The 13,831-nt window shown below is 44.8% G+C and overlaps 1 protein-coding gene across 6 annotated transcripts in view; it reads left to right on the top strand.

Annotated features, from left to right (window-relative positions):
• The window catches only part of KLHL29 (kelch like family member 29), a 540,917-nt gene that overhangs the window by 341,109 nt on the left and 185,977 nt on the right, over positions 1 to 13,831 (top strand). For all 6 annotated transcript variants that reach the window (XR_010599378.1, XR_010599380.1, XR_010599379.1 and 3 more), the window contains 2 exons: positions 10,739 to 10,880; positions 11,679 to 12,218. Coding sequence is in view for 2 of the 6 variants with exons in the window: in XM_005297329.5 (XP_005297386.1) it covers positions 10,739 to 10,880; positions 11,679 to 12,218 (682 nt within the window). In the remaining 4 variants the exon portion in view is untranslated. The remainder of the gene's footprint in view (positions 1 to 10,738; positions 10,881 to 11,678; positions 12,219 to 13,831) is intronic.

Raw genomic sequence — 13,831 nt, 5'->3', positions numbered from 1 at the left:
TCTGGAGTAATTCCATATCTTTCCATTCATCCTTTATATTTGTAATGGAATTAATTTTCTTATAAATTGAGAGGGATTGTTTCTGACAGAGTGTTTTTTGTTATTTATAGCCAGATAAAAGGGCTTCTGGCTTTATTTCTGTGGTTTAAGAACCAGTCTAATCCTAGTTTTGTATTCTCTGTATGTCTTCGAATAATATAATCACTACATTTTACTCTTTTGAAAGCTGCCTGTTTTGAAGGACTGGGGCATAGGCAGACTGGTCTAGCAGTCACGGCGGGGCTGGTGCCCACAAGTCAACGATGGCCAGGAGGCGGTAGGCACTGAGTAGGGGTTGGAGTAATCGCTAGAGCCAGGATCGATAAGCAAGAGTCAGGGTCAGAGTCAGGCAGGGGTTGGAGATCAGAAAATGAGGTGAAGTCTGGAGTAGCAGCAGGCCAGGAGTCTGTGGGGTTGCCCAGACAACTTCATGAGGCATCCAGTAGGGTTAAATAGTATGTGTGGGCCAATCAGAGGGACGCAGAGTACTGTCACTATGGATGTTTTGGGCAATACATCCTATGGCACCTAATCTCCATGGTGCTCCTTGGATGTGGCTCTGCATGGCCTCATGATGGTGCTGTGGGAACATCAGCTGTCTCAAGCTCCACAGGACCAGGTTCTAGTACCATGGATCCAGACACCAGCCAGATTTAAATGGGTTGGGGGTGAAGTCTGAGTGGGAAGATAATCTGTCTCCTGTGAGGTTTGTAAGGTAATGCACCAAATCAGGATTCGATTGCATTCTTAATGATAATCCAAGGAAACTGAGCAAACTGCTTCAGGAGAGGAAGGCTTTCCATCAATTTTGAGGTGAAAGTCACTTTTATCATTTCATCAATCCCCTGAACCATCCATTTTTTATTTAGGCCTAAGAATTGACTTATCCTGACAATGAAACCCATGCTACCATTTTTTACTTAGAGGGTTACATTATTTTTCATACATTATCTTTCAAACAGATCCTTGCTGCATTTTTGAGATTCATCTGATGCTGAAAGGCTCCAGCTTACATGTGGCCTATCCGGGAAAAATCAAACTTCTTTTCATTACTCTTGATTAAAAGGGAAGGCCCTTTATAAAAAAAGAAAGGCGTACGAAAGAGAAAAATGCAAGGAACCAAACGAAGCCCAGTAGAGTGATGGAATTGTTCAGCCAATTGTTAGTAGATCAGTAGTTACTATAGCCACAAACTAGCCAGTCTATTGTCCAAAGCAATTTCAGGTTGCAATAATTTATTTACATTTGATTAATTTACTGTATTGACCTTTCTATAATGCATGTCACTGTGGTATCTGAACACCTGTGATAATCCTTTGAACTTTTATAATGCTTTTGACCTGAGAATCTCAAAGTGCTTTACTAACATTAAAGTATTGAAATTTACAACACCCGTAGTAAGGAAATGAGGTATAGAGTGGTTAAGTGATTGGTTAAGACCATGCAGAAAATCTGTAGTAAAGCTAGGAGTAGAACACAGGTCTCCTGACTTCCAGTCGTGTGCCTTAAACACAGATCAGCCTTCCTCCCCATTGTCTGACTCTGTTGCATTCACTCAACTTGCAAGGTGTAAGATGCAGTTCTATACGGCAGCTCATGGGTATTAGCTTATTTAATTAGTTTAACTCTAAGCTAAATAAGACTGCTTATTGACACTTCTGCTTCAGAGTGCTTGTGCACAGCACCACTCACATCACCAGCCATGGTGAGTAGTGCCCTCCAGGGGCAAGGGAAATGGGGAGAGAATTGCTTGGTTGCGTGAAACTATGAGCATAGGGCAATGGCACTGAATACTGGTACAATTTTACCCAGGCAGTGGTGATTTTAGCTGATATCCCGCTCCTGGGGATATCAGAGGCACAGAAAGCACACCTGCTACTGGCATCCTGAAGCCACCCATGCCCGTATGCTGCTAGCCTGTTTGTTGCAATGGTGCCTGCCAAAGTTATTGCAGATTGGTGTGGGAAACTATTCTACTATGGAGGAAGCTATAAGGCTGCCACCCCCAGAAACCTTTGGGAGAGAATTGCAGAGTAGCACCATGAAAGTTTCATCGAGATCTCTTCAGGAGGATTTAAGGGACATCCCTGTGTACATAAACAAACTGCTCCGCATGGCCTGCCTGCCTAACTCTAAAGGGGAATGAAAAGCAGATAACAACGCTACCTCTTTATTGTACCACTACCTCTTCTAGTACGAGTAAATTAATGAAATGTCAATAGCTGTGTCCTGCTAAGTTGGGGGCGCCATCAGTACATCATTGTAATGGGAAATGCATTTACGTACTTACCCAAGGTATTGCCCATGCTCGAATGCTGGGACTGATTGGACTGTGGTGGAGTCTCAAACAGGTCCTGGCTCGCATCATAGCTGGATCTTCTGGTCACCTGTCCCCCATCCTCCTCTTCCTCCTCCTCCTAATTCCTTGCCTGGGGTCTGTGTCTTGGGCTCCTTGGAGGTATCCATGGTGGTCTGCAGGCTCCTGGTGGTGTCTCCTCCAAATATGGCATGCAGCTCTTTATAAAAGTAGCAGATCTTCAGCTCAGCATCAGTTTGATTGTTGACCTCCCTGGCCTTCTGGTATGGCTGCTGCAGTTCCTTCGCTTTCATGCAGCACAGCCGCTGATCCCTGTCGTACCCCTTCTCCTGCATCCCTCGTCCAATCTGCTCATAGATGTCCACATTTCTATGGCTGGTCGTACCTGTGCCTGCACAGCCTATTCTCCCCTCAGGCCCAGGAGATCCGATATCTCCTGTCTACTCCAGGCAGGAGTGTGTAGCCAGCATGGTCAGCTGGGCAGTCGCACACAACAGTGTAGAGCTGCTAGGTGTGCTTGCCAAGATGAGCAATCAAGAAAGGGTATTTCAAAAATTCACAGGGTTTTTAGGGAGAGGGGGGCTTATGGTCTCCGTGATCTCTGGGCAGTGGAGTTCACAATTGTGACAAAAGCAGTGTTGGGCATTGTGGGACAACTGCTGGAAGACTGTTAGGGTCAACATAGGTAACGAACCAAGTGTCTACACGTGCACTGCATCAACCTCAGTACATTGACCATGGCTCAGCGCCATTCGGGGAGGTGGGGTTACTGTGCTGTCATAATGGGGCACTTACATCAGTGGGAGACAAATTTAAGCATAGACACATGCACTACTAGGTTGATGCAAGGCAGCTTACGTTGACCTAACTGTTGTGTAGACTAGTCCTAAGCACCTTTATTTATACCACCACACGTAAAGCTAGTTTCATTTGATGTTTAGCTGTATATCAAACTGATAAAAGCAGCAGGAAGTTCCAAACTAAAGCTAACAGACTCTTCAGAACTCACCTCTCTGTATTGAAAATGTAAAATCAGTCACTGTTCAGAGTGTTCATAATGTAGCAGGTTTCAGATGCAGTTTAACCCTCAACTTACAATTTATATACCTTTTAAAATGAAACTTTAAACAAAACTAGGGTTACCATATTTTGTGCCTCCAAATGGAGGACACTCCACGGCCCCCGGCCCCGCCCCCAGCCCCGCCCACACACCCCGCCCCCTCCCCAAAGTCTCTGCCCCCTCCCCTGCTTCCCGCGAATATTTGATTCGCGGGAAGCCTGAAGCAGGTAAGGGGGAGGAGGCGCGGCCCAGGCTGGCCCCCCCGGCGTTTCCAGCCTGGGTCGGCTCGGGCCCTGGGGTGCCGGCCCCGGCCGACCACCCCCGGCCCGCCCAGCACTGCCGGCCCCCGGCGGCCCGGCGCACCCCTCGGCTCCCCGGCTCCCCGCGGGCTCGGCTCCCCGCCCCGCGGGCCCGGCTCCTCGGCTCCCCGCCCCGCGGGCCCGGCTCCCCGGCCCCCCGCCGGCCCGGCTCCCCGCCGGCCCGGCTGACCGGCTTCCCGCCGGCCCGGCTCCCCAGCTCCCCGCGGGCCCGGCTCCCCGGCTCCCCGCCGGCCCGGCTGACCGGCTCCCCGCCGGCCCGGCTGACCGGCTCCCGGCCCGGCACCGCGCCTCCGGCTCCCCGTCCGGCACCGCGCCCGGCCCGGCACTGTGACCCTGGCCCGGCACTGCGCCCCTGGTTCCCGGCCCGGCCCGGCACCATGCCCCCGGCCCCTCACCGCCGGCCCCGGCCGAACTCCACCGAGCCCTCCCGATTTTCCCGGACATGCCCGGCTTTTGGGGATTTCCCCCCAGATGGGGATTTGAGCCCCCAAAAGCCGGACATGTCCGGGAAAATCCGGACGTATGGTAACCCTAAACAAAACAAAACAAAAAAGTGAAAAAACTCCTACCTAGATTGTGTGCGATTTACCTGTAATTAAGAACACAGAGTGAATGATACATATAAAGGGACTCTGAAAATATGCTGAGTATTGATTGAGTATTCTCTGTGGTCTATTGTGTGTTTCAGCCATTTCTGAAATGCATGCTGTTGATGAGATGGGCTGTAATAGACCTTCTAGAGACCTTCTTGTCTTTTCATATAAATAGGCATTTGGCAGCGTTTTTAAATGCATACCTGATAGAATTCTGTTTAATGCATTTCACTTTTTTCATGTGTTCCTTGTTTAATTCCAACAAGCATCTGACATGAAAGCTAAAGATAAAAGTGTGACATAGTACAATTAGCTTCTGTGAAGTCTGCATAACACTAATGGAACACAGCTCTTCCCTATACACAACTAGCATAATGCAGACCATTTTTTAGTCATTTGTGTTATACATGAGAAGCTGAAATGAGTACTTTTGTGCCCCCGCACACACATAACCAAGGTCCCTATGTCTGATAATATTGGAAATAATTAATCTTTCCAAATATGAAAAGCAGTAATTTCTGCAATCAAGTCAGAGACATGTAACACTTGTAATGTAAACCTTTGTACAGTAAGAAAAATAACCTGGAATTTAGAGCAGAGTCTAGAAATACAGTAAATATCAGGAAGTTTTGTAAGCTGCTTTCGCCTTTTTCCATCCAGTATTGTCTAAATTGTGCCTTATTAGTGCGTGTTGTGATTTCATACCAACAAATTTGTAGCTGTTTCTAGTCAAATAAATACAAGCTTAAGAGTGCAGTTTGAAATCAATGTGCTGGACTTGTGCATTTAAATCCACTGAACTGTTAAGAAACGGGATTTGTGAACATGCTTTGTGAAAATGCTCTCTTGAAAAAGTTCTAATATTTTGCTGAAGCAAAATAGATTTATTATTGTAGCAAACCAGCAGGGTTCTTCCCACTGTGGTCATGCTTTTTTGTTTCCTTTGGCCTAAGTAAGTGTCTCTCCTACATTTCATAGTTATAATTAGAAATAGGTTCGAGCTATGGAGTTTGAGTCCAGATGCAAATGTGAATTTCCCTAAACTTCAGGGTGTGTTTGGATTTAGTGCTGTGGTTTGATCTGCTGGAGAGACAGCCTCAAGCTGTGAAGTTTGGGACTGAATTTTCCCAGTGTTTGGAAGGGGGTTGGACCTAGTGCTCTATTTTCAACCCACTTCTGGATATACTATGGGGGTTCTGCTACAGTTATGGCATATGTGTGGCCCTGTATCCTTCAGGATGCTGATATAATTTCATCTGCCTTTAGAGCTACTCCACTATTTACCCTAAAACAATTTTAGTGGTGTCCGGGTGTGAGAAAAGTTGCGCTGATAAGGTCTGATGGTTACTTCATTATGTTCTGCACCTCTTGATGATGATGTTACAGTTAATTTTTAAAAATGCTTTATAAACACTTCAGCCAGCCCCAGAACTTACAACAAAGAAGCACAGCACACAGCTGCCAAATTTAAAATAGGAGCACTTAGAAAGATGCCACAGATGGATTGTGTCATATATGGGGGTTAAATATGAATGTTGGGTTCCTTCTGGAAAAGGTCTTGCCTCCTACCCTCTACTGATTATATATTGCATTTGCTGCTGTAGAACATAGGCGTGGGGTAAATATAAAAGGTACAGGAGAATATATTGCACCCAGTTTGCTGGCAGGGAACAACAGCATTGCATTTCTTCTACCAGTTTTCAGTCCTGTGGAGGGCAGGTCGGCAGTGCTCGGTGTGGTATCTGCAGTGCTCCATCGTCTGTGCAGAGTGGCTTGGCAGCAGTTGAGTGGTGCAGCTGTTGAGCGGCGCAGCTGCACAGAGAGAAACATGTCTGGAGAACAGCTGGTCAAAAAAAAAACCCCAACCATTTTTTCCCCCTGTGAAAAATTTCTAACAAATTTTAATTTGAAATTTTTCACATGAGATTCTTCACAGGCAACTGTCCAAACTGAAAAATATTCAAAATTCTGATTGTTCCCTCCCCCTCCGTTTTTTGCCATTGAACTACAGTATAATAGAATTAATGCTATCTAGAGGATTTTTTTCCCTTCATTTTTTCCTCTTTCTCTTTGTTTTTTCCTCCTGTTGACATTTTCCAAAGTCAAAAATGTTTTGAAATTTTACAGAAGGAAAAAAATGTGAAAAAAAGAACAAAACCAAAGCCTGGGCTTTATTCATTTTATTGTGCTTAGTGGGAATAATGGGTAAGGCAGAAGGTGAGAAAAGTGGTAAAAACAAAAAATTAAAAATGTAATTATTGATTTTGGAGGAAAAAAAATAGAAACCAAATTTTCATTTCATGACTTCTCATAAAAAATCATCAAAAATTACATTTTTATAGGAAAAAAGTACAGTTTTAACCAGAAAATGTTTCTCTGGAGGAGGAGTGTTGATGTAGCCGTGTCGGTCCCAGGATATTAGAGAGACAAGGTGGGTGAGGTAATATCTTTTATTGGACCACCTTCTGTTGGTGAGAGAGACAAGCTTTCAAGTTTACACAGAGGTCTAATTCAGGTGAGCTCTCTCACCAACAGAAGTTGATCAAGTTAAAAGATACTATCTCACCCACCTTGTCTCTCTCAAGCTATACTGTGCTAGCAGCTGGCCAGCAGGGAGAGCAGCACAAAGAAGGCTGTTTGCCTCCAGGCAGACTCGGGGAGGGAGAATCATAGAATCATAGAATCATAGAATATCAGAGTTGGAAGGGACCTCAAGAGGTCATCTAGTCCAACCCCCTGCTCAAAGCAGGACCAATTCCCAGCTAAATCATCCCAGCCAGGGCTTTGTCAAGCCGGGCCTTAAAAACCTCCAAGGAAGGAGACTCCACCACCTCCCTAGGTAACGCATTCCAGTGTTTCATCACCCTCCTAGTGAAATAGTTTTTCCTGATATCCAACCTGGACCTCCCCCACTGCAACTTGAGACCATTGCTCCTTGTTCTGTCATCTGCCACCACTGAGAACAGCCGAGCTCCATCCTCTTTGGAACCCCCCTTCAGGTAGTTGAAGGCTGCTATCAAATCCCCCCTCATTCTTCTCTTCTGGAGACTAAACAATCCCAGTTCCCTCAGCCTCTCCTCATAAGTCATGTGCTCCAGACCCCTAATCATTTTTGTTGCCCTCCGCTGGACTCTTTCCAATTTTTCCACATCCTTCTTGTAGTGTGGGGACCAAAACTGGACACAGTATTCCAGATGAGGCCTCACCAATGTCGAATAAAGGGGAACGATCACGTTCCTCGATCTGCTGGCAATGCCCCTACTTATACAGCCCAAAATGCCGTTAGCCTTCTTGGCAACAAGAGCACACTGTTGACTCATATCCAGCTTCTCATCCACTGTGACCCCTAGGTCCTTTTCTGCAGAACTGCTACCTAGCCATTCGGTCCCTAGTCTGTAGCAGTGCATGGGATTCTTCCGTCCTAAGTGCAGGACTCTGCACTTGTCCTTGTTGAACCTCATCAGGTTTTTTTCGGCCCAATCCTCTAATTTGTCTAGGTCCCTCTGTATCCGATCCCTACCCTCTAGTGTATCTACCACGCCTCCTAGTTTAGTGTCATCTGCAAACTTGCTGAGAGTGCAGTCCACACCATCCTCCAGATCATTAATAAAGATATTAAACAAAACCGGCCCCAGGACCGACCCTTGGGGCACTCCGCTTGAAACCAGCTGCCAACTAGACATGGAGCCATTGATCACTATCCGTTGAGCCCGACAATCTAGCCAGCTTTCTATCCACCTTACAGTCCATTCATCCAGCCCATACTTCTTTAACTTGGCGGCAAGAATACTATGGGAGACAGTATCAAAAGCTTTGCTAAAGTCAAGGAATAACACATCCACTGCTTTCCCCTCATCCACAGAGCCAGTTATCTCATCATAGAAGGCAATTAGGTTAGTCAGGCACGACTTCCCCTTCGTGAATCCATGCTGACTGTTCCTGATCACTTTCCTCTCCTCTAAATGTTTCATAATTGATTCCTTGAGGACCTGCTCCATGATTTTTCCAGGGACTGAGGTGAGGCTGACTGGCCTGTAGTTCCCCGGATCCTCCTTCTTCCCTTTTTTAAAGATGGGCACTACATTAGCCTTTTTCCAGTCATCTGGGACCTCCCCCGATCGCCATGAGTTTTCAAAAATAATGGCTAATGGCTCTGCAATCTCACCCGCCAACTCCTTTAGCACCCTCGGATGCAGCGCATCCGGCCCCATGGACTTGTGCACGTCCAGTTTTTCTAAATAGTCCCGAACCACTTCTTTCTCCACAGAGGGCTGGTCACCTTCTCCCCATGCTGTACTGCCCAGTGCAGCAATCTGGGAGCTGACCTTGTGCGTGAAGACAGAGGCAAAAAAATCATGGAGTACATTAGCTTTTTCCACATCCTCGGTCACTAGGTTGCCTCCCTCATTCAGTAAGGGGCCCACACTTTCCTTGGTTTTCTTCTTCTTGCTAACATACCTGTAGAAACCCTTCTTGTTACTCTTAACATCTCTTGCTAACTGCAACTCCAAGTGGGATTTGGCCTTCCTGATTTCACTCCTGCATGCCTGAGCAATATTTTTATACTCCTCCCTGGTCATTTGTCCAATCTTCCACTTCTTGTTCTGGCTACTGGGTCTAGCTCTCCCCACTGCTCTAGGAGAAAGAAGGAGAACCCCCGGCACCTTCCAAAGCTCAAGGGAGAAAGGTGCTATTGGTGAGGGGCTGGCGATTAAGAGGAAGCAGAGCCTAGAGGTGAAATGAGGGAGTCAGAGGGGATTGGGATGAAAACAGGGGGAAACGTTAGCTAGAAAGATGAAGGGCAGAGGTAGGGTGACCATATTTCCGAAAGGGAAAACAGGACACCTGTGGAGCTAGTTTGAGCGCCACCCTCCCCCCCTCCTGTGCAGGACTGTCCCAAGTCCTTCACCCCGCTCATGAGGAGTCGCTGCTCGCCCGAGCCCTACCCCCCGCACACACACACGAGAGGCTGGGGCTGGCGTCACTGCTCACTAAAGCCCTGCTGCCCCCGCCCAAGCCTTGCCTCCCCCACCTGTGCGGGCATCACCACTCCCCACCCTCACCCCCGATCATGTTGGCAAGAGCAAATGTGACAAATGCCCACTTTTGCCAAAAAAATCAAGACACCCAGGATGGTTTAAAAAAGGGACTGTCCTGGCCAAAATGGGATGTATGTTCACCCTAGGCATGGGGACATTCTGAGGTAGGGGGAGTAGTGAGAAATTTGATGGATTTGGAGTGGAAGGGGAACAACTGATGGACTTGGTGGAGAAGCAGATGTATTTTGAGGGGCTGGAGATGGGGGAGTTGATGGGTTTGATAGAGGGGATTTCAGGTTCTGCTGAGGGCAAAGGGGTTTGCAGTTCTGACAGAACTTGCAACTGGGACAGCAGCACCAAGAACATTTATAGAGCCAGCTTCTTGTCCCTCAGCTTTAGGGCCAAATTACTCCTCGGAACATAGAGCAACAAGTGGTCAACCTGACAGACAGGATTTATGTGCTTGAGGGCTCTAAATATTGTTTCCTCAATGCTCATTCACTGACTAATCGGCAGCTTGTTCCATTTGTTTTATGGTTGCTAATACCAATAAACACTTTTAATCCCCCAGCAATGAAATAGGCTGCAGTTCTAGAAAAACTGGACCTGCTGGAGCACTCAAAGGCATCTTTTCAGTAGGATCATGAGTTGTTTGGGAGGAACCAGGGAAACTGTATGGCTGCCTAGCTGAACATTTAATCCTGTGTGATTGTTTACATGATTGTCATTCTGATTATGCCCCCGTCCATGATTAGTGAGCCTTGCTCCTTTCACTCCTTTACAGTTATGTTAACAGCTCTAAAGAACTGCCAGCATAGCCACTTTGCAGCAGACAGTTACACTGTGCTTTTTTTATTATTATTAGTGTTCAATTTTAGGGGTTGCCAGACACTAAATACTAAGTCTTCTCTTTATAGTTCTATGGTAATTTGTCCTGCAGTTATAAAGTAGCTCTTTTTTTTCCTCCTGCTTCCTGCTAAACAAAAACTCACTTTTTTTTTAAAGACTGAGCAAACAGAAAATTGTTCCATTTTTTATATAAACGGTGATTATATGAACAGATATTATCAAGGTTAAAAAAAGAATGCAGAGCAATTTATTTCTGAAAATCCTGGTTGGGTTGGGTTTTTTTTTTTTTTTTTTTTTTTGCGGGGAGGGGTTGTTCTATTACATTTTTCCAGAAATATTTTTTCAAATGCTGTTTGTATTGCAGTACTGACATTTAGTGCAAGTCTGGGTAAAAATGATATTTAAAGATCTTAAGATATGTTCTTGTACTACAACAATAAATGCTGCTAGCTTTCAGGTACAATTAGTATTCCATCTATTCTTAACATTTTTATTCCATGTATTCTCTCTCTTTCTGGTAGACGCCTTGCATTTCCAAGACTGAAAATCAGCCTCAAGGACTTGCAACTAGTGTTAGGTGGGGACAGACACCCATCAATCAGTCTACACCCTGGGACACAGATGAACCACCCTCTAAACAGATGAGGGAGAATGAAAACCCAGGTATGTTTTCAACCTTATTTGTAATTCTACTAGGGAAAATAGTTCAAAGCAAATTCAATACACTATCTCCAATTACCTCTCTAAATTAGACTTTATTGTAAGTCATATATATATGTATGTGACTTATGAATATATATATATATATACACACACACACACTGCAGCTGGATTTTTCTCTCTCGTTGTAAAGACCCCCTCAAGTTTCCTATACACCAGGTATCAAGATGCCTGCAAGTTCATTAATGTGTTTTTCCCCTTCTCTGTTTTTGCCAAAGTAAAAAGCACTGGGTAGTACTTTAAGATCTCTTTTATGTCCAGAACTACCTAAAACGATTTCCAGCTTCCAAACACACACTGTACATTGTGCAGCTATGCCAGATGCCTAATTGCAACCTCTTTGTAGTGGCTGGAGCACTACTATTACACATGCAGGGTGTTTGTCAGGGAGCCATGAAAGCACGGTGGGGAAAGAGGTTAATTTTCTTGGAAGCATATACTTAAGCTGCATAAAGCACGAAATACATAAAATTGTAAACATGCTGCATGTTACCTGATCAGTATTTTAACAATTGCACTCACATCACTGCAGCAATTTTAGGCACTTATCAGTTTGGAATAGTTCCAGATCCTGCACCACTTTATATATTGTAAAGAAAAAAGAAACCTTAGGTGCTACTAAAAGGTTCATTTATGGGCAGCATTTACATAAAGAGAAAGTTTGTGTGGTGGGGTTTTTTTGGGGGGGGGAGGGGCAAAATTGTTCTTATTGCTAGCTTTCCTTTTTCCTCTCTGTTCCAGGTACAGCACCATGGGTTACAACAGTTGCAGCGGGTAGTCAGCCAACTCTTATAACTCATTCATATGGAATGACTCAGCCTCCAACCTTCAGCCCAGCAGTGAACGTCCAGGCCCCTATCATTGGAGTTACACCCTCACTCCCTCCTCACGTTACCCCTCAGCTTCCATTAATGCCAGCTCATTATCAGCTTCAACAGCAGCCTTCACAGCCTCTGAATAACATGGTTGTGAACCTGCAAAGCCAGCCTTTGTACACTAACAGCCAGCCGATCATGTCCTCTATGACTGGGGTTGGTCAGGTGACTCACCCAGGCCACACTGCAGTAGGGAATGGTCATATGACTTGCCCTATTCTGCCTCCACCACCACCTGCTCTGCCTTCAGCTGCCCTACCCAATAGTGTTCCAGCTACCAATGGGCAAGCTGCTCCTCCGCTTCCTCCCAACCAGACGGGCAATCAGGAGACCACAAATGGGGTACAAATGCTACGGACTATTGGCGTGGGAAAGTACGAGTTCACAGACCCTTGGCATCCAAAAGGTAAGTCAGACTGGACCTCTTAATGTTGTTTTTGGTACATGGTGCCACGATACACGGGCTCTCAGGAATGAATTAGGCCACAGTATTCAAGTTGTGCCAAGAAAGCTGTAAAAGAGGTGTAGCCTAGCCAATAAAAACATCTTTACTCTTGATGTACTTGTGCCAGTACTCCAGCATCAGTTTCCTGTCTTGTGCTCTGCAGTAGCTTTTATGAATTAAAGATGACAAAACCAATTCTTAAGAGGGGGAGAAAGAAAAGCTTGGACTTTTTTTAGTATTGAATGACACCTTTTAGGGTCCATCAAAGAATCTGGTATTCCACATCTCAAAGCACATGAGATAGCTGCTGTTCAGTGCTGCACAGTTTCTATGATTCCTTTTGAGATGTAATATATTTATTTATAAGTCAGACCACTTTCTTTGGCTTGAATTGAGCCTGAGCTACAAGAGTAAAAACTTGTTTTTAACTGTTTCCTTCCTGTGCATTTCAAAGGGAACCAAACAAGTGAAAGTTACATTACTGGAGCCAAAGAAAGCCAGGAAGTTCAATGTTAAAGGTGAAGGTCTATGTACTATCCACTTCATTGGGCTTAAGTGTTACAATAATTTATGAACAGTGGATCTTCAAAGATTGATCCTTCCTGAAGAGCAGCTTCAAAATGTGCTACTGTACTCAGGCACAATGGAATGTTATGTTCAGAGTTTGTCTGATACCAGACCCTGGAATGTTGTTTTAATCTAGTATCTGTGTGGTGATCATTTTTATTTCACTTTTTGGGTTTTGCCCAGCTTCTAAAAAAATCATTAATATACCATGTGTGAAGCTGAAACAAAATTTAGCTTAAAAAAACACAAACATCCTGTCAGCAAAATCTATTTAATTGATGCAAAAGACCACAAAGAATCCATTAGGTCAGTGGTGTTATTTTTATATTTGTATTTAGGCAAGGCTCATGTGTAAATTATGTACTCACTATGAGCTATTAAAGTCTATTGTGTAAATCTGTGTTAAGGCCAAGGGATCTTTATTAAAAAATGGTTAGCCCAATAACCCTTACTGCTTATTATATAAATTATATTTTGGCAGGTGCAAACCCTTACCAACACCTCTTGAGAAACCAGTACTGCACATGCTCAGCAGTTATTTTCCAAAGCAAAATATTGTGACTGCTTTCTAGTCTTTCAGTCCCAAACTACCAAATACAACTAAACCCCATTGCAGGCTGTTGGCCTTCCTTATTTTTCTCTCCTGTAAAAGCTAAATGAACTTTGAGTGATACAAGTACAGACAAGCAGTTGAAAATGGGTAAACTGCTGTTTTGAGTGTTTTTTGTCAATTGTTTCCCTTAAAACAAATCCCTCTGGTCCAAGACCTTGTTTTCCCAGATGGTTTTACATGTTATAAACGATTGGAAAAAAGGGACTTCTAGACAAAACCTGAGAGATTCTTATCTGTGGTGTTTCTATTAGATCCTTCTCTATTATACTGAAGCCATTCCTTTTCCAGAGCAATGTTTCTCAACCTTTATGGCCAGTTACCTCAGTTTACCAGACAAAGGTTGTGATTACATTACAGCGGCTGTAGCAGCACAGCTACATCGCTGCAGCTGTGC

The sequence above is a fragment of the Chrysemys picta genome, chromosome 3, assembly GCF_011386835.1.
Source record: "Chrysemys picta bellii isolate R12L10 chromosome 3, ASM1138683v2, whole genome shotgun sequence".
Classification (NCBI taxonomy): Eukaryota; Metazoa; Chordata; order Testudines; family Emydidae; genus Chrysemys; species Chrysemys picta.
The sequence above is the reverse complement of the archived record's forward strand: the minus strand, read 5'-3'. Positions and strand labels throughout refer to the sequence as shown.